This window comes from Bubalus kerabau, chromosome X (genome assembly GCF_029407905.1).
Source record: "Bubalus kerabau isolate K-KA32 ecotype Philippines breed swamp buffalo chromosome X, PCC_UOA_SB_1v2, whole genome shotgun sequence".
Lineage (NCBI taxonomy): Eukaryota > Metazoa > Chordata > Mammalia > Artiodactyla > Bovidae > Bubalus > Bubalus kerabau.
In genome coordinates, this window is record NC_073647.1 from 18,216,996 (window position 1) to 18,235,956 (window position 18,961).

At 38.9% G+C, this 18,961-nt stretch overlaps 1 protein-coding gene across 4 annotated transcripts in view; it reads left to right on the forward strand.

Annotated features, from left to right (window-relative positions):
• SLC25A14 (solute carrier family 25 member 14) overlaps positions 1 to 15,055 on the forward strand; it is a 37,468-nt gene extending 22,413 nt beyond the window's left edge. For all 4 annotated transcript variants that reach the window (XM_055562863.1, XM_055562864.1, XM_055562865.1 and 1 more), the window contains 4 exons: positions 3,477 to 3,601; positions 4,387 to 4,522; positions 13,530 to 13,610; positions 14,614 to 15,055. In XM_055562863.1, coding sequence (XP_055418838.1) covers positions 3,477 to 3,601; positions 4,387 to 4,522; positions 13,530 to 13,610; positions 14,614 to 14,655 — 384 coding nt within the window. In that variant the 3' untranslated portion in view covers positions 14,656 to 15,055. The remainder of the gene's footprint in view (positions 1 to 3,476; positions 3,602 to 4,386; positions 4,523 to 13,529; positions 13,611 to 14,613) is intronic.
• The last annotated feature ends 3,906 nt before the right edge of the window (positions 15,056 to 18,961 follow it).

Below are 18,961 nucleotides of genomic sequence, written 5' to 3' on the forward strand. Positions count from 1 at the left end.
TCCTTTTTTAAAGCTGAACAATATTATATACATACACTGCATTTTGTTAATCCATTCATCCATTGATGAACATTTAGTTTGTTTCTGTATTTTGGCTCTTGCGATAATGCTGCTGTGAACATAGATGTGCAGATGCCTTTTCAAGACTGGTTTCAATTCTTTGTGTATATACCCAGAAGTGGGACTGCTGGATAGTATGATAATTCTGTTTAATTTTTTGAGGAACTGAAAATGGCTACTTTTACAATCCAGGCTATGTACATCATCCAGACATGTAAGGTAAAGAAGTGAAATACATTGTGTTATGTATTCTTTTGACCTCCCAGGTGGCACTAATGGTAAAAAACCCACCTGCCAGCATAAGAGACGTGGGTTCTATCCCTGGGTCGGGAAGATCCCCTGGAGGAGGAAATGGCAACCCGCTCCAGTACTCTTGCCTGGAGAATCCAATGGACAGAATAGCCTCGCAGGCTACAGTCCAGGGGTCGCAAAGTGTCGGGCGATGACTGAGCAACTTAGCACATTCTTTTGACACAGACACGTATTATTTACATATTAAAATACAGGAATCTTTTTCATTTCAACAGGGAAGTATGTTTGTGTTTTTCTTCAAACACAGGGCCCTTTTCGTCTGTATTCTATTTTCTTGCTTTGATTGTAATAAAATGGGTACTGGAAACATTTCATTTTCACTGGAAGCATTTCCCTTTCTTCCTAACTCCATTGTAAGAAATAACAGCAGGAGTACAGTAAGAAAGTGACTGGCGCTTAGGTCAGGGTTGGAGAGACAGTAGAGCGGTGACCTGGAGAGCACTTGCCCTGTTCATTGCTGCAGTGCGCCATGGGAGTCCATGGCACTTTCAAGAGAGCTGAAAATCTGCATTCCTGTGGTAGTTTTTTTTTTTTTTAATTGGTGTTTGTTTGTTTTTTTTTTTATGTTGACAGCTAATTCAGCCTTCTAGGAAATACTGTGTAGGCCACACAAAACATGTCTGTGACCAAAATTCACCCCGTGGGACCATACTGTTCACCAAATTAATCTTCTGGGGCTACCTTCTAACAGAGTTGAGCAGGTGGAAGGGTCAGAGAGGAAGGTACTGCTGGGCAAACCAGCCTGACCAGCAGAATCAAGCATCCGATGATAGCACAGCTCCATCATGTCCACTTTATGAATTGCGTTTGGGAAGTTAGAGAGGATTGAACTCTAATTTTAACAGGTATCTCAGAAAGCAGTTATTCCTCCTGGTATATTATTTTCAGTTTTTTATCAAATTATTTTAAATTTTATTTTTTGGCCACATCACACAGCATGTGGGATCTTAGCTCCCCAACCAGGGATCAAACTCATGCCCCCTAGATTGGAAGCATGGAGTCATAACCACTGGACCACCAGGGAAGTCCCTCAGTTTTTTTAAATGATATTTAAACACAGTTATAAAAGTAAAATATTCCTTGTAAAAAATTTTACATAAATTTGTCATTTGTGTATATACCTCTCCTCCTAAAGTTAGAATGCTCAGTCACTTCAGTCATGTCTGATTCTTTGCGACCCCATGGATTATAGCCCACCAGGCTCCTCTGTCCATGGGATTTCTCAGCCAAGAATACTGGAATGAGTTGCCATTTGTTACTCCAGGGGATCTTCCTGACCCAGCAATCGAACCTGCATCTCCCATGTCTCCTACATTGGCAGGTAGATTCTTTACCCACTGAGCCACCTGGGAAACCCAGTTAGAATAACACTATCTCTTCCCTTCTTTAGCATTATAAGCATTTTCTTGTGTTATTCTTATTCTTCAAAAACGTGACTTTTTAATGCTCTAGCAACCCTGTGTTGTAATGTAAGCTGTGATGGGAATAGTGTGCTTGTGACTGAAAAGCTGGTAGTGTTACTGCAGGAGGACTTGGAAGGAAGTACACTTTGCCTTGGCCTTCTCCCTGGCTGTGTCATACCTTTTGTGTGATCCTAATGTATCCTTTCTGCACATCCTAAATTCTGTGAATTAAACTCAAAAGCTCTCCTCTCCCTACTGACTTTTGCTTTGTGCTTTTATTTTTAAAATTATTTCTTTATTTATTCTTGGCTTTGCTGGGTCTTTGTTGCTGTGCGTGGACTTTCTCTGGTTGTGTCAAGTGGAAGCTACTCTTCATTGCAGTGTGTGGGCTTTTCATTGTGGTGGGTTCTCCTGTTGTGGAGCACGGACTCTAGGGCAGGCTCAACAGTTGTTGCTCCAAGGCTTAGTTACTGCTGGCTATGTGGGATCCTCCCAGACCAGGGATTGAACCCATTTCCCCTGCATTGGCAGGTGGTTTCCCAACCACTGGACCACCAGGGAAGCCCAACATCTTTATTGAGATAATTCACAGACCATAAAATTTGCCATCTTAAAGTATATATTTTAATGTTTTTTGGATATCCACAGACTTGTACAGCCATCACCACTGTCTAAGTTTAGAACATCTCATCACCAGAGGAAAAAACCCTATACCCATTCATAGTCACTTCTCACAACCTCCAACCCTCCCAGACCTAGGCAACCACTAATCTGCTTTCTGTCTCTAGATTTCCCAATTCTGGCATTTCATGTAAATGTAATTATACAATATGTGGCATTTATGACTGGCTTCTTTAGTTTAGCATACTATTCGAAAAGTTTCATCTGTGTTTTAGCATTTATCAGTACTTCATTTCTGTTTATGGCTGAATAATAATTCTATTGTATTGTACATACCACATTTTGTTTATCCTTTCATCAATTAATAAGTATTTATTTGTACTTTTGGGCTATTATGAATGTTACATATGTACATTATGTATGTTATGAACATTTATGTACAAGTTTTTGCATAAATACATGTTTAATTCTCCTGGGTATATCTGGATGCGAAATTGATTGGTCATATAGTAATTCTGTGTTTAACTTTTTCAGGAATTGCCAAAGTGTTTATCACAGTGGCTACTCTATATGGTATTCCCACCAGCAGTATATAATTGTATATCTTCTTTGGGGAAATGTCTATTTAGATCTTTTGCACATTTTAAAAATTGGGTTGTTTGTCTTTTTATTGTTGAGTTGTAACAGTTCTTTATATATTTTGGATACTAGTCCATATATTAATATAATATATGCTTTGTACTAGTCCAGATACATGATTTGCAAATATTTTCTCTCATTGTGTGGGTTGTCATTTTTCTAACCACAAGAATGTTTAATTATGATGAAGTCCATTTGTCTATTTTTCTTTCGTTGTTTGTGTTTTAGGTGTCATATCAATGATTTTATTTGTAGTACAGTAAGTGAATTGGGAATTTATAAGTGTTTCAGTATATGCAATTGATGTGAAATAGTGATCTTATGCTGCAGACTTGGATTTTTTTCTGCCATTTTAAAATTCCTGACCTATTTTGTTCACCCTTTGACTTAACTCACTACCAATGTATTTCCCCAGTGTCTCATGTCACTTATGTTTTGTAGGGTGTTGTCCCAACTGCTCAGCGGGCTGCCATCGTCGTGGGAGTAGAGCTACCAGTCTATGATATTACGAAGAAACACTTGATATTGTCAGGGCTGATGGGAGACACAATCTTAACTCACTTTGTGTAAGTCTGATAGGTTGTGTTCATTCCATATTGTCAGTACTTCAAGCACAAAAAGCATCTTTCACTGAAGTCCTCATCTAGAATTGATAATGAGTACATATGGCCTAAATACCTTTTTCTCTCTCATCACCAGAACGTCAAGCCTTCTGATAAACGTACAGAGATTCCAGATGCAATAGGCACTTTCGTACTTGGGAGCAGTGTCTAATTCCAGATGTCTGCAGCATTTGCATTTGTTCATATATAGACTCTATACCTAATAAACTCATCCATTATTTGCTTTGATTAATTTTGGGTCAGAAAGCAAATTTTCTCAATGATAAACAGAATAAAAGGGTGAAATTTTATAGGGCTTGTGAAGCAAGACCACAGTTTTGGACTGAAATGTTGCTCATTTCGTCTTACATTTTCTTCATCTTGCAACTTTTATGATATTTAATACTCAAATGCCTTTTGCATATGATGTTGTGACTTGAAAAGTTTACGTAACTAATAGATGATGCATAATACTTCCTGCTTAGGAAACTTGCTAGACTTACGAACTCTTTAAAAAAAAAAAAAAAAGAAAAGGCTATCTGAATTTTGGATTGAAAAGTGAAGGGGACAGCTTTTGACTAATGTCTCTTTAGTAAAGATTTCCTTTCTCTTTAGATTGTAATAAAAGAGCAAGTGCCAGGTTTTATGTGGTGTCTGACTCATTGTACATTTATGTTTGACCTAATTTCTGTTTACGCGGGCAGAGGTGGAAGTGGGGCAGTCTGTCTTCTTACAGTTTTTATCTTTAGTTCCAGCTTTACATGTGGCTTGGCTGGGGCTCTGGCTTCCAATCCAGTTGATGTGGTACGAACTCGCATGATGAACCAGAGGGCAATTGTGGGACATGTGGACCTCTATAAGGGCACTTTGGATGGCATTTTAAAGGTACGTGCATAGTGAACTTGGATCGTATTTTTTTATTTTCTTTGATGTCTCAGACTTGCAGTCCTTACTCTTAGTTGCTGCTCTGAAGATGGAAGAATCATTATATCTATTTTAGTAGCCTCTCAGAGTAATTCCCAGGTAGGAAAACTGTCTCCTTGGTAATTTGCTGATGCTTAGTGGTCCTTGATATTATTATTCCAGTTTGAATGCTTAAGACTGCAGGATACCTTATCAATAGCACAATGTAGAATTACTGATGAAAAGGACCTGACATATTCCACATTTGCCCACTTCAGACAAGGCAGAGATGCTGTAATAGAAAATCCGATACTTGATTCTAGTTCAGTATTGTACTATTGTTCCCAGTTTGGCTTTGAAAGTTTCTGCTGTGTTATATTTGTAGGAAGCTGAGAATCATACAGGTATTATGCATTATATAACCACTAGTAATAATATTTCTAAAAAAGCAAATTTGGAGCTAAAATATACTATCATATGGTTTCTCTGCTGTTATCAGTTTAGTTAATTATTACCTATCAGATACCATTTTATATTTTTTTAGACAATGTTACAGTTTTTATTTTCAGTCATGCACATCTCATATCAAAAATTTAAAGGGGAAAAGCCAGTTTATTACATTTGTCCATATATTTACCATTTCTGTTGCTCTTCCTTCTATCTTGAATTTCTAATTACTTTGGTATCATTTCTCTTCCACCTGTGAAATTTATTTTAGCACTTACTTTAGTGCAGGTACATTGGCAATTAAATATTTTAGTTTTCCTCCAACTGAGAATGTCCCTTTTTCATCTTTATTTCAAAAAATTATTAATATCATTTTTTTAACTTTACAATATTGTATTGGTTTTGCCATATATCAACATGAATCCGCCACAGGTATACACATTTTATTTTATTAATATTTTATTTTTAATTAATTAGGTATTGGTTGTGCTGGGTCTTCATCCTCCTGGATCAGGGATCAGACCCATGTCCCCTGTATTGGCAGGCTGATTCTTATTCACTACCACCAGGGAAGTCCCCAGGGACCATTTTAGTAGAAACAGAGAAATTACAATGTACCACAGTGTACTGCAGGTATAAAACGGAGAAGGCAATGGCAACCCACTCCAGTACTCTTGCCTGGAAAATCCCATGGATGGAGGAGCCTGGTAGGCTGTAGTCCATGGGGTCACTAGGAGTCGGACACGACTGAGTGACTTCCCTTTCACTTTTCCCTTTCATGCATTGGAGAAGGAAATGGCAACCCACTCCAGTGTTCTTGCCTGGAGAATCCCAGAGACGGGGGAGCCTGGTGGGCTGCCTTCTCTGGGGTCGCACAGAGTCAGACACGACTGAAGCGACTTAGCAGCAGCAGCAGGTATACAAACAGATAATCAACACATCTTGTTAAGTGATAAACTCAGGGCTCTATGGGAGGAAATTGTAGTCTAGTTTGGAAATTTGGGATAGGTTTCCTGTAGATGGAAGAATACTGAATATAATAACTTACATCTGTTGAGTGCTTTACTATGTACCAGAGACTGTTCTAACGAGACTTACATGTATTCATTCATTTAATCCTCACAATTACAGCACACTGAAGCACTAAGAGGTTAACTAACCTGCCCAAGGTTTCACAGCTAATAGGTGGGAGAGCTGGGATTTCAACTCAGACCATTGGTTTCAAACCAACATTTTTAACTACACTGTGGTGCCTTCCCTATGTTGGTGGCTGAGGGTTAGTTAAGTTATAAAGGATATTAAATGCTATGTTGAGATGCTTGGGCTTATTTTTTTTAGTTGATGAGGAGCTGTAGATTTAATCAGGTCAGATTTATGTTTTAAATAGATCATGCTGGCTTTGTGGAGAGTGGATCTAAGACAGTGGTTCTCAATCTTAAGTGCACATTGGAATCACCTGGGGAATGTTCTCAGCTTCTGTGCTCACCTTAGACTACTGACATCAGAATAGAGGTCCCCACCCTCTGGGGTTTAATGCCTGATGATCTTAAATGGAGCTGATGTAATAGTAATGGAAATAAAGTGCACAACAAATGTAGTACACTTGAATTATCTCAAAACCATCTTGCTCTCCCAGTCCATGGGAAAATTGTCTTCTACAAAACTGATCTCTGGTGCCAAAAACGATGGTGACCACTGCTCAGAATGTCTGGAGTAGGAGCCAGGTTGTCAGTATTTTCAAAACTCCTCAGGTGATTGCAATGTTCACCCAAAGTTGAAAACCATAAAACCAAGGGAATAAGCCTGAAAACTTTAACATGCATCTGTACCACCTGGAAAGTGAAAGTGAAGTCACTCAGTCATGTCCAACTCTTTGCGACCCTGTGGACTGTAGCCTACCAGGCTTCTCCGTCCATGGGATTCTCCAGGCAAGAACACTGGAGTGGGTTGCCATTTCCTTCTCCAGGGGATCTTCCCGACCCAGGGATCAAACCGGGTCTCCCGCATTGGAGGCAGATGCTTTAACCTCTGAGCCACCAGGGAAGCCCACCTGGAGGGCTTGTTAAAATGCAGATGGCTAGGCCCCATCACCAGATTGTGATTTAGCAAGTTTGGAGTAGGACCTGAGAATTTGCATTTCTAACCATTTCCCAGGCAATACTGATGCTGCTAGTTTGGGACCACACTTAGAGAACTGCTGACCTAGGGATAGGGAAACTTAGTGGAAGGCTCTTAGAGTGGGCTGAGCAAGAGGTGATGAGAGGCTGAACTTGGCATGAATAGTAGGGATAGAGCTGAGAATAATTTAATTGATAAAGTCAACAGGATTTGGTTGACTTGGTGTGGAGAGGTGGGGGAGAAAGAAGGTGTCAGAGATAACTTCCCAGTTTTTGGTTTTGGTGACCATGTGGTGACTTTTATTGACAGAGATATCACAGGAAAAGGAGCAGGTTTTGTGGGAGACATCACAGTTCTGAGATACTTAGTTTGAGGTGCGTGAGGAATACCCAGTGAATATATTTGGATATCCTAGTCTTAACTTGGAGGTTCAGGGGTGGAGGTAAGAACTTGAGGAAACAGTAGTGTACAGGTGTTACATAACTGGAGGGGGAGACCAAGGAGAGCAGGAAGAAGAGTTCACAAGTTTGTTGCTTTCATCACACACTGGAGTATTGTAAAGCTCCTTTCATTACTAGTGATTCACAGAAGCAATGATTCTCATACTCTGAAGAGTAGAATTTGGCAAAAGCTCTCCTTTCTATTTCTAACATGCTCACCCTTCCACTTGCCAATCACTGGTATAGAGAGAGAAGAGTAGGGCCAAATAAAGAACTCCCAATTTTTAAGGGCTTGACAGATGAGGAACTCAGGAAAGACACCAAAAGATAACAGTTAAAAGATATGAGGGAACTTACAAGAGATACTATTGTCATAGAAGCCAAAGGAGAAATGAGTTTCAAGAATGGATGAGAAGTTATTTAATACTAAATAACTGGGATAGAGAGATCCAGTATAAGGGCTGCAAAGTCTGTTGGGTTTCATGTTTTCTAGAGGAGGTTTGCTGGATTGGTGTTTGCAAAAGCCAGATTGCTGTCCACTGGAGAGTGTGTTTAATCCTTCATTCATTTTTTTCAAAATTGTTCAAGTGTCTTTTGTGCTAGGTACTGTTCTAGGTTGGTGAACAAAAAAGTCCCGGCCTTCGTGACATTTTAATTCTAATAGGAAGAGACAGATAAACACATAGGAAGTGAGGATAAGTAGACAAGTGTAAAATACTCTTTCAAGAAGGTTGGCTAAGAGGAGATAGAGGGTACGGTAATATAGTAATAGTTAGCATTTATTGAGTGCTTATTATGTACCACACACTAGAGTATATCCTTTAACTATCAGCAACCATGTAGAGTAGATAATATCTTTGCCATTTTAGAAATGAGAGAACTTAGGTTCTGAGTAGCTAAGTATTTACCCAAGATTACATACCTAGTAAGTAGCAGATCTGGGATTTAAATCAGGGTTCGTCTGATTCCAAGGTTTATACTCGTAACTACTATGCCGTATGGTATCGTCAGAAACATATTTTCGTGTTGACAGTAACCTTTATGTACTTATATTTACCAGCCATTCATTTATTTGCTATTAAAACAACTTTGCTCTATATTGTCATCATACTTTATTATTTTATCTGTAAGAGTACACTTGGGTGAATGGAATGATGCATTCCTCTTTGATTTAGAAATGAGCAGCTGTACATCTCATCCTCTTAACCTCTATCTGCAAACACTTGAATTGCTTCTCATTGACACAAAGCTCATATTATTCGATCCCTTTTTACTTCTTACAGCCTTATCTTTGCTACCTTTATTCTATATTCCAGACAGACTGAACAGGTTCTAGTACTAGACTTTGTTTCATTGCCAAGTTTCACCCATGCCATGTACTTTGTTAGATGGCTAGCTCCTATCATTCTTCAGATTGCATTATTTTTTAATATTTTTTAGCATGTGTGAGAATTCTCTTCCTTTTTATTTTTTTAAAAACATTTTTGAACAGTTTTTTTTTTTTTTTGGCTGTGCCACATGGCATGTGGGATCTTTTCTCTCTTTGCTTTGTTTTTTTAAAATTTATTTATTTTTAATTGAAGGATAATACTGTAAAGAAATTATTTTAAAATTTTTAATTGGAGGATAATTGCTTTACAATGTTGTGTTGGTTTCCGCCATAAGATTGCGTTATTTTCATAAGTGCCTTCCCTGACCATTAAACTATATATGTGTGTAGTTTTATGTTCTTGTTCTCTCATAGCATTTATTATATTTTGAAAAACATCGTTTTGAGGGTCAACTCACTAATTCATAAAATTCATCTATTTGTGTGGCCTTTGGTATGTTCCGAGCTATGTGCAACCATCAACCCCACAGTCAATTTTAGAACACTTTCTTGACCTCCAAGAGAAATCCTGTACTTTTTGGCTATTATCCCACTATCCTCCCAGCCCTAAGCAACCACTAATGTACTTTTATTTCTGTAGATTTGCCTATTGTTGGGTATCTTATATAAATGGAATCATACAATATGTGAGGGTTTTGACCAGCTCCTTTCACTTAATATGTTTCAAGGTTCATCCATGCTGTAGCATGTGTCAATCCAGGCATAGCTCTGGAGGAGATGTGCTTCCAGACCACCACAATAAAGCCATACTGAAACAAAGTGAGCCACAGGAACTTTTTGGTTTCCCAGCACATGTAAAAATTATTTTTACATTACATAATAGCATATGAAATGTGCAATAGTATTGTCTGAATAAAACAATGTACATACCTCAAAATGTTAACCATCATCTGAGCCTTCAGTGAGTCATAATCTCTTTACAATAGTAATATCAAAGATCACAGACCACAGATCACCATAACAAAGGTAATATAATGAAAAAGTTTGAAATATGATGAGAATAACCAAAAGTGACAGAGAGATACAAAATGGGCAACTGCTGTTGGAAAAATGGTGCCCATAGATTCACTCAACTCAGGGTTGCCACAAACTTTCAGTTTGTGAAAAATCCATTATCTGCAAAGTGTAGTAAAGTGCAATAAAATGAAGTATGCCTGTACTTTGTTCCTTTTAATGGTTGGGTAACATTCTGTTGTATGGCTGTATCACATTTATTGACTTTTGTTACATTTTATTGTACAGTTGACCCTTGAGCAACTCAAGTTTGACCTGCACAGGTCCACTTATATGCAGATTTTTTTCAGTAGTAACTACTACAGTACTACACGACCTGTGGTTGGTTGAATCTGTGGTTGCGGAGGGCTGACAAAAAGTTATACCAGGAGTGTTGACTGCACGGAGGGTCGGTGTCCCTGACAACTGTGTTGTTCAAGAGTCAATTGTAGTTGCTTTTAATGTCTGTCTGCCCAGTAGACATAAGTTCCATGAAGGCAGGGGCATATCTTATTTATCTCTCTATCCACAGCAAATTATTTATTGAATGAATGTATAACTTCATAAAGTAGCCTCTTGTCTCTGTGTATCTACAGAAGTTCTTGTTTGTTTTTACTCAACTGCCTCAAGCCAAAGAGTGGTGCATCCCAGTTCTAATGTTTGGACGTTGGTCCCTGTTTTGGAACTCAGCAAGGAATCATTAAGCTCACAAGATTGTTAGTGACTGTGTGTGTGTGAAGTTTGTGTGTTCATTTACTCAACAAATATTTATTCAGATATTTAGTGGAGACTTCACTATGCCAGAGAGTGTTCAGTAGTGGAGTAGAATGGTAAAGAAGACCAACATGGTCCCTGCTCTCTTGCTTTCCTGGAGATTACATTCTAGTTGAGGGAGACAGAGAATAAACATGCAGATAATAAATGGTGTAATTTCATAAAGAAGTAAATGCTATGAAAAAGCTAACACAGCGTAATGAGATAGTGACTCTGTGATGGTGGTGGGGAACTACTTCAGCTAGGATGGTGAGGAAAAGGGTGTGAGGGGGTGACATTTATTTGAGCAGGGGTCTGAATGATGAGAAGAGGGTGGTCACTAGAAAATCTGAGAGAAAAGCATTTCAGGAAGAGGGAATGGGTACAAGGGCTCTGAGTTTGGAATGAGCTGGACACTTTAAAGGGTTAAAAACAAGGCTGTGCTGGTGTGACTGTGTGATGAATGAAGGGAAAAGTAGTAGAAAATGAAACTGGAGAGAGGCAGGGCTAAATCATGTAGGATCATGCAGGTCACTGAAGAAAGTTTATAATTAGAATCAAATCCACTGGGACGTCATTGGACAGCTTTAAGCAGGAAAGGGACACTACTGATTTATAATATTGAAAGATTGCCTGGCTTCCTAGGTGGAGATCATAGACCAGTTAGGAGGCTTGTTGTGGTGTTCCAAGTGAGAGGTGATGAGATTGGCTTGAATCTCTAAGGTCCCTTGTCTTAGCAGTCTTTGATTCTAGGTTATCTGCATCCAGGATTTATTTTGGTTGATTTTCACAATTTTCCAACATCAATTTTGGTCTGAGACCTTTAGCATTTGCTGATGATCCATTGGGACAAGCATATTACCACTATGTTTTCATAAATAGTGCCTTTATGTTACTATTTGCTTCAAAAATGATTAGTAAGGATAATCATATCAAGTCTTATTAATTTATAGTATAGGATAAGGGATATTTAGAAGTCTGGATTCTCATATTGTTATTTTATCCAAATATATTCATTTTTTAGTATAGTGGTGGGTATTACTTCACCAGTGAGAGGGCAAAATAACATTTTTCAATGTAGAACATGATAGCTTACACACAGGAGTAACTTAATATTTATCCATTAAACAGGAACTGTTTCTGTTGACTGAATTTAACACACATCATCAGTTTATGACCTTTGGTATGCATTATTTGTCATTTAATTCTAATAACCATTCAGTTGGTAGATGTAGGACCTCCATCGTATAAAACAGAAAACTTAAATTCAAAACATTTCACGTTGTCCCTCACCTAATCCTCTAGCCATTCCTATAAAGTCAGCCATGGCATTACATACGCAGAATTTGCAATGATGAAACAGACTCAGAAAGGATAGTGACTTGCCCAATTCCCTATTCCTCTACCTTGCTTTAGTTTTCATATTAGTACTTATAATTTCTTAATATAATGTTATTAATTTGTATATTTGTTCATCAGTTCCACTAGAGTATACATTCTATGGGACTTCCCTGGTAGCTCAGTGGTAAAGAATCCACCTGCAGTGAAGGAGACACAGGATATGCTGGTTCATTCCCTATGTCGGGAAGATTCCCTGGAGGAGGGCATGGCAACCCACTCCAATATTCTTGCCTGGAGAATCCCATGGACAGAGGAGCCTGGTGGGCTACAGTCCATAGAGTCACAAAGAGTTGGACATGACTGAAGCTACTGAGCACACACATGCACGTGTGCATTCTATGAGGGCAGAGAATGTATAAGTTATCTGCTGCTGCTGCTAAGTTGCTTCAGTCGTGTCTGACTCTGTGTGACCCTGTAGATGGCAGCCCACCAGGCTCCCCCATCCCTGGGATTCTCCAGGCAAGAACACTGGAGTGGGTTGCCATTTCCTTCTCCAATGCATGAAAGTGAAAAGTGAAAGGGAAGTCGCTCAGTCGTATCTGACTTGTAGTGACCCCATGGACTGCAGCCTACCAGGCTCCTCCATCCATGGGATTTTCCAGGCAAGAGTACTGGAGTGGGGTGCCATTGCCTTCTCTGTATAAGTTATCTATGGCTGTGTAATAAATGACTCCAAAGCTCAGTGCCTTAATACATCATACATTTATTATCCCACAATTTCTGTGGATTCGGAATTAAGAAGCAGCTTAGCTGAATGATTTCAGCTTTAGGCTCTCTCATGAGGTAATTGTCCAGATGTCAGCTAGGGCTATAATCATCTGAAGGCTTGACTGGTGCTGGGACATCTACTTCAAAGATCACTCATGTTATTGTCAGCAGGAAGGCTCTGTTCCTCTTTGGCTGTTGGCCAGAGGCCTTAGTTTCCCCTCACGTGGCTTCTCTTCATGATATGGCAGCTGGCTTCCTCCAGAGCAAATGATCCAAGAGAGAACAAGGCAAAACGTTCTTAAATGCAAACTATCTTTTATAGCATAGCATAGCATTGTTAACTACTGCCATGTGCTATTGGTGACACAGACCGATCCTGATATGTTGTGGGAGGGACTACACAATGGTATGAATAACTGGAGATGGTTATCATCGGGGGCCATCTTGGAGGCTAGCTACCACAGCTACTTTCTCTCTTGTTTACTATTATTACTATTATCCCAACACTGAGAAGAGTATCTTGCATATTGTAGGTGCTTAGTAAATATTTGTTGAATGAGTGGGTGGATGGATTTACAATACCATACTAATTAAAAATGTATGTCTATAGCAAAAAGGACCATTCATGGATCCTAAGTTGTTGGGGAGGGGCGTGGACGATGAGTTCTATAATAACAGTAATTGTCAGATGTAAAGTGCAAGGAGAATTCACTCTTATTTTTTTATATCTTTCCCTCAGATGTGGAAACATGAGGGCTTTTTTGCACTCTATAAAGGATTTTGGCCAAACTGGCTTCGACTTGGACCCTGGAACATCATTGTATCCTTTTAGAACATGAGAGTGAAAGCACATGGTTCAAGCTCCCAGGTAATTCGAGGCTATGGGAAGGACAATTTTGATTATTGGAGCCTTTTAGGCAAATGAGAATCTATTCTAGTGATGACCATTGCAGATGGAACTAAGTACAGAAATGGCTTTCAGTTGGAGTCTAATACAAACTAAAGGGATTAGAAAAGAAATGCCAAAGTTTCTTTCCTCTTTATTTTTTAATTTTTTTTAATTTTATTTTTTAACTTTACAATATTGTGTTGGTCAACAACAAGCACAACCAAATCTGGAAGGGGCTAGGAAGGTTTTGAAAACCCTGCTATGAGGTATCCACAGGAAGGTCTATGGAGTCCACATTTCCTACCCCTAAGTATAGGACCAGAGTAGCTGGGGAAATAATAAGACAGAAAATACTCATAGGACAAAGGACTCCAGAGCCAAGGGGGACTCTTTCCTCCTGGGTAACTTTCCTTCCTTTAGCTGTGCTTGAGTGCCTCCTGTGTGCAGAGCCATGAGTTGGATGGTGTGTGTGGTGGTGTTTGTATTGTGGTGAGCACTGCAGGGTTGAAAAGTCATTCCCTGTCCTTGTGGAGGTTGAGGGAGATAGTGTCTCCATTCCTCTTCCTGATCATCTAATGTCTGTGACAGTTACTCTAGCACTGAATTTTATGTTGTTGATGTTCTTGGATATGTGTGTGTGTGTGTGTGTGTGTGTGTGTGTGTGTATGTCTGTGGCCTATTTGCCCCTAAAGAATAGAAGTATGTTAGACTTTTAATATGCTTATATTGCTAAATGCCAACAATCAAAATGGGTGCTTGATGGGCACTCAACACATGCTTGATTTGCCAGATGTAGTTTGAAAAAAGACTTTTAAGCAGGTACAACTTAGAATAGCAGAGCCTAAGTATCCCAGTAAGAGAATGCAGTGTACAATTTATAACCAGGTTTGACTTTCAGTATCATTCCAGTGATCTTCCATGACTTACTCTTCAGTTTTTTATTACATATGAGCAGCTCAAGAGGCTTCAAATCTAAGGATGTGAGCCAAACCCTGCCAACCTTTCTACTCTCTTTCCCCTTTTTCCTGTGTTCTGATGTATTTTGATCAAGTTGTAAGTGTTTACTGAACCATTGGTCTCCCAAGGCCCTTCTGGTGGAAGAATGATAGGATGGTTCAAAATTGCTCATGTGTTTGTGTTGCCATGTGAACTGTTCCCTGAGAGGAAGTATTAACATTGAGACTCTGGCCCCAGATTGGTATCTTCTGTGAAGATGGATACTGATGGATGATACTCAAAATGGCCTTCTCTTCAAATGTGGGTTAAATGTAGCTTGTTAGCCCCAGACTTGGGCTAGAGCAAAAGGCATAGGCCAGGGCAGTTACTGCTATGTATGTTACAGACCTCAGTTCTCATTAAAGTATTTATTCACAGAATCACTTTGACTTTGTCTTTATTTACTGTTCTCTCATCTGCCAACTCTTTAGGTTATATTCTCTGGAAATTGATAAAGATAAGGTGACTATGAAATTGAGTCTGGACTCTTAAAGCACATTTATGGGAACAGACTAAGTGCATTGTGCTTTCCCACTGCCATTCATTCTCATCATGCCACTCGCTTGTAAACATCAGACACGTGGTTCTAACCTAAAGAGTGAATAAGCAAACAAGGGGCTCATTTGGACAGTTTCCACAGATAAAATGCTGAAAGAGGCTTAAAATAGAACCCTGTGTCTAAGGTTCTAATTGCCTTATAGGCAAAAATTTCTGGCTACTTTCTTACACTAGAATAGTATCTACCACATTGTAGGCACTCAAATACTTGTGAAAGGAATAGTTTAGTTCTTCATCTTTATCCATCCGGAATAGTTTAGTTCTTCATCTTTATCCATCCATTTATTTGTTAAGCAAACATTTATTGTATGTCTAGTATGTCCTAGATGCTGGGGGTGTAAAAATATATTAAGACATAATCACTATTTTAGAGGTCACATCCAAGGAGAAACAGACACATAAATAGATTCTGAGTACAATAGGTACTAAGTACTGTCTGACAAATGAACTAAGTGCTGTAGAAGCACAGAGGAGGGAACAGTCCATTGCCTAGGGGCCGGGCTAAAGGCTTCACAGTATAGGTGATATTTGTGTTAAAAAGCGGATGTTACTATGTAGATTAAGGCAGGGAAGGACATTCCAGGCAGGGGAATTGCAGGAGGGGTGGGGGGACGTTCAGCATGGCTAAAATACAGGGTTTTGGTTTTCAAATACCATGTGACACAGAATCACCTGAAGATCTTGCAAAAACTGTAGATTCTTGTGTCCTATCACCTGAGATTCTAACCTTATGTGGGGAAGAGGTATTTGCTTTTGTCACAGGCATTCGATGGTGGGTGATCCTTAGATTACACTTTGAGAAGCATTTGTAAAGAAATATGGGCTAGAATGAAAGGAAATTATAGTGTGGCCAAAAGGGTCAAATTATGAAGGCTCTCTATATATCCCTAAGAAAGAGTTTGGCTTTTATCCTGGAGGAGGCAGGCAAAGGAAGCTGAAAATAGGGGATAATATAACCAGCTTGTGATTTTTAGGATAATAACCCTGGTGTGGAGGGTAGCCTGGAAGGAAGCAACCGAAACCAGGTTAGGATCCACTGAGATCTACTCCCCTTTATGTACAAGGTCCAGAAAAGCTAAGAAAATGTGTCCTAAGTCACATAGTCTGATTGTGGCAGGTTTGAGGCTAGCACATAGTTGTCAGATTCCTTCTCTGTCTCATTCTACCACCCCACAGTGCCTTCTTATTTGTTAAAGTACTGCCTTTTCAAAATAAACTTTAACAGACTATTTTTTTAGAGAAGTTTTTGGTTAATAGCAAAGTCCTGTGGAAGGGGTGGAGATTTCCTGCATACCTCTTACCCCCACAAATGTGCAGCTTCCCCCTCGTCAAAATTCCTCACCAGGGTGATTCATTTGTTAGAGTCAGTGAATCTACATTGGCACATCATTATCACCTCACATCCATCATTTATATTAGGGTTCACCGTAAGTGTCATACATCCTGTGGGTTTTGACAAATGTATAATGAGATGTATCCACCATTATAGTATCATACGGTAGAGAGTCACTGTCCGAAAAATCCTTTGTGCTCTGTCTATTGATTCTTCCTTCTCCCCCAAACCCCCAGAATCCACTGATCTTTTTACTGTCTCTGTGATTTTGCTTTTTCCAGAGTGTCATATAGTTGGAATCATACTGTATATAGCCTTCTTAGATTGGCTTCTTTAACTTAGTAATATATACTTAAGATTCCTCCATGTCTTTTCATGGGCTTACAGCTCATTTTCTCTTTTTTTCTTTCTGCACATACCACAATGTATCTATCCATTCACCTATGGAAGAACTCCTGGTTGCTTCTTCCAAGTTTTGGCAATTACGAGCAAAGCTGTTATAAATATTCATGTGCAGGCTTTTATGTGGACACAAGTTTTCAGCTCATTTGGTTAAATATCAAGAAGTGAAATTGCTGGATGGTATGGGAAGAGTCTGTTTAGTTTTGTAAGAAACTGCCAAACTATCTTCCAAAGTGGCCATACCGTTTTGCATTCCCACCAGCAATAAATGAGAGTTCCTATTTCTCCACATCCTTGCCAGCTTTTGGTGTTAGTGTTTTGGATTTTGGTCATTCTTATAGGTGTGTAATGATATCTCATTGTTTATTTTTTATTTTTTTAATATAAATTTATTTATTTTAATTGGAGGTTAATTACTTTACAATATTGTATTGGTTTTGCCATACATCAACATGAATCCTCCACAGGTGTACACGTGTTCCCCATCCTGAACCCCCCTCCCTCCTCCCTCCCCGTACCATCCCTCTGGGTCGTCCCAGTGCACCAGCCCCGAGCATCATATATGAAACGAATCGCCAGTCCAGGTTAGATGCATAGTATTTTGTATTTTTAATTTGAGTATAATCACTTTACAACATTGTGTTACTTTCTGCCATACAACAGAGTAAATCAGCCATAAGTATACATATATCCCTTCCCCTTTGAACCTCCCTCCCCCGATCCCACCTCTCTAGGTCATCATAGAGCACTGAGTGAGTATTATACAGCAGCTCCCCACTAGCTATCATTGTTTATTTTTAAGACTACTACACCAGTCAGATACTCTACTCCTTTCCAAATAGGTGAACGAAAAGGAAGCCACTTTTTTTCACAGTATAATTTTTTCACAGTATAATTTTTTTCACAGTATAATTTCACAGTATAATTTCTTGTAGGGTGTGTATATATTGGAAATTGACTTTCAGCTCAGTTTAAATGTTATTCCTTCAGAGAAACCTTCCATTGATTTCCTCTCCACTAATCTAAATCACTTTCATCATTGTAATTCCTTAGACCATGAATTTATAACTACACATTATATTTATGTGATTATTTAATTAATAATATCTATATCTCCCATTAGTCTGCAAACTCCACAAAAATAAGGATTCTGTCAGTTTCATTTGCTGCTGTGTTCTCAGTCCTGAGTACAGTTATATATACTCAGCAAGTATTTGTTAAATAAATTGATCTGTATCCAAAGACCTGATAAAATGTCTAAAGCATAGCAAAGGTTCGCAAATGCTGTGGGATTTAAATGAAATGAAACTAAATTTGGAATTATAGATAATGGTGGGTGATAGGTTATTTAAGAGATAATAGAGGTGCTTGGGGAGATGCATGTCACCTTTTAAACTGATTATCTGTTCCTTCATTCATTCAACAAATATCTACGCCTCATGGAGCTTATAGTTTACAAAGGGAGACATCATAAAAAGATAAATGAGTAATACATAGTATATTAGATGCCAGTAAAAGGTTTATAGAAAAATAAATTGGGGGAGAGATATGGGGAATATAGGAGTGGGGTTGCACACTAAGAAAGCCAAATGGGATTGAAGTCTATAGGTTGAGAGAAGAAGCCAATCTAAGGTTAAAGCAAACGTAAGACCCCTCAGGTGAGACTGTGCCTGGAATCTAATGTGATAATTCAAGCAAGAACTAATGGTGGCTTTGATGAGAGTAGTAGCAGTGGAGGCTGTGAAAAGTGGTTGAAATTCTGTATGTTGGAGAAGAGTGAATAATGACTTGCTAAGGGATAGGATTTGGGCTTTAAAAGAGAAAAAGAGCAGAGATTGGAGTTTTAACTCCAAGGCCTGGGCCACGAGAAGGGCAGTATTGTCATAGAAGTGGAAAAGACTGGAAGGTACAAGGCTTTTTTGGCAGGGGTGGGGGGCAATAATTTTGTACATGTTAAGTTTGAAGAGCCAGTTAGACTTTTGGAGAGATGTGG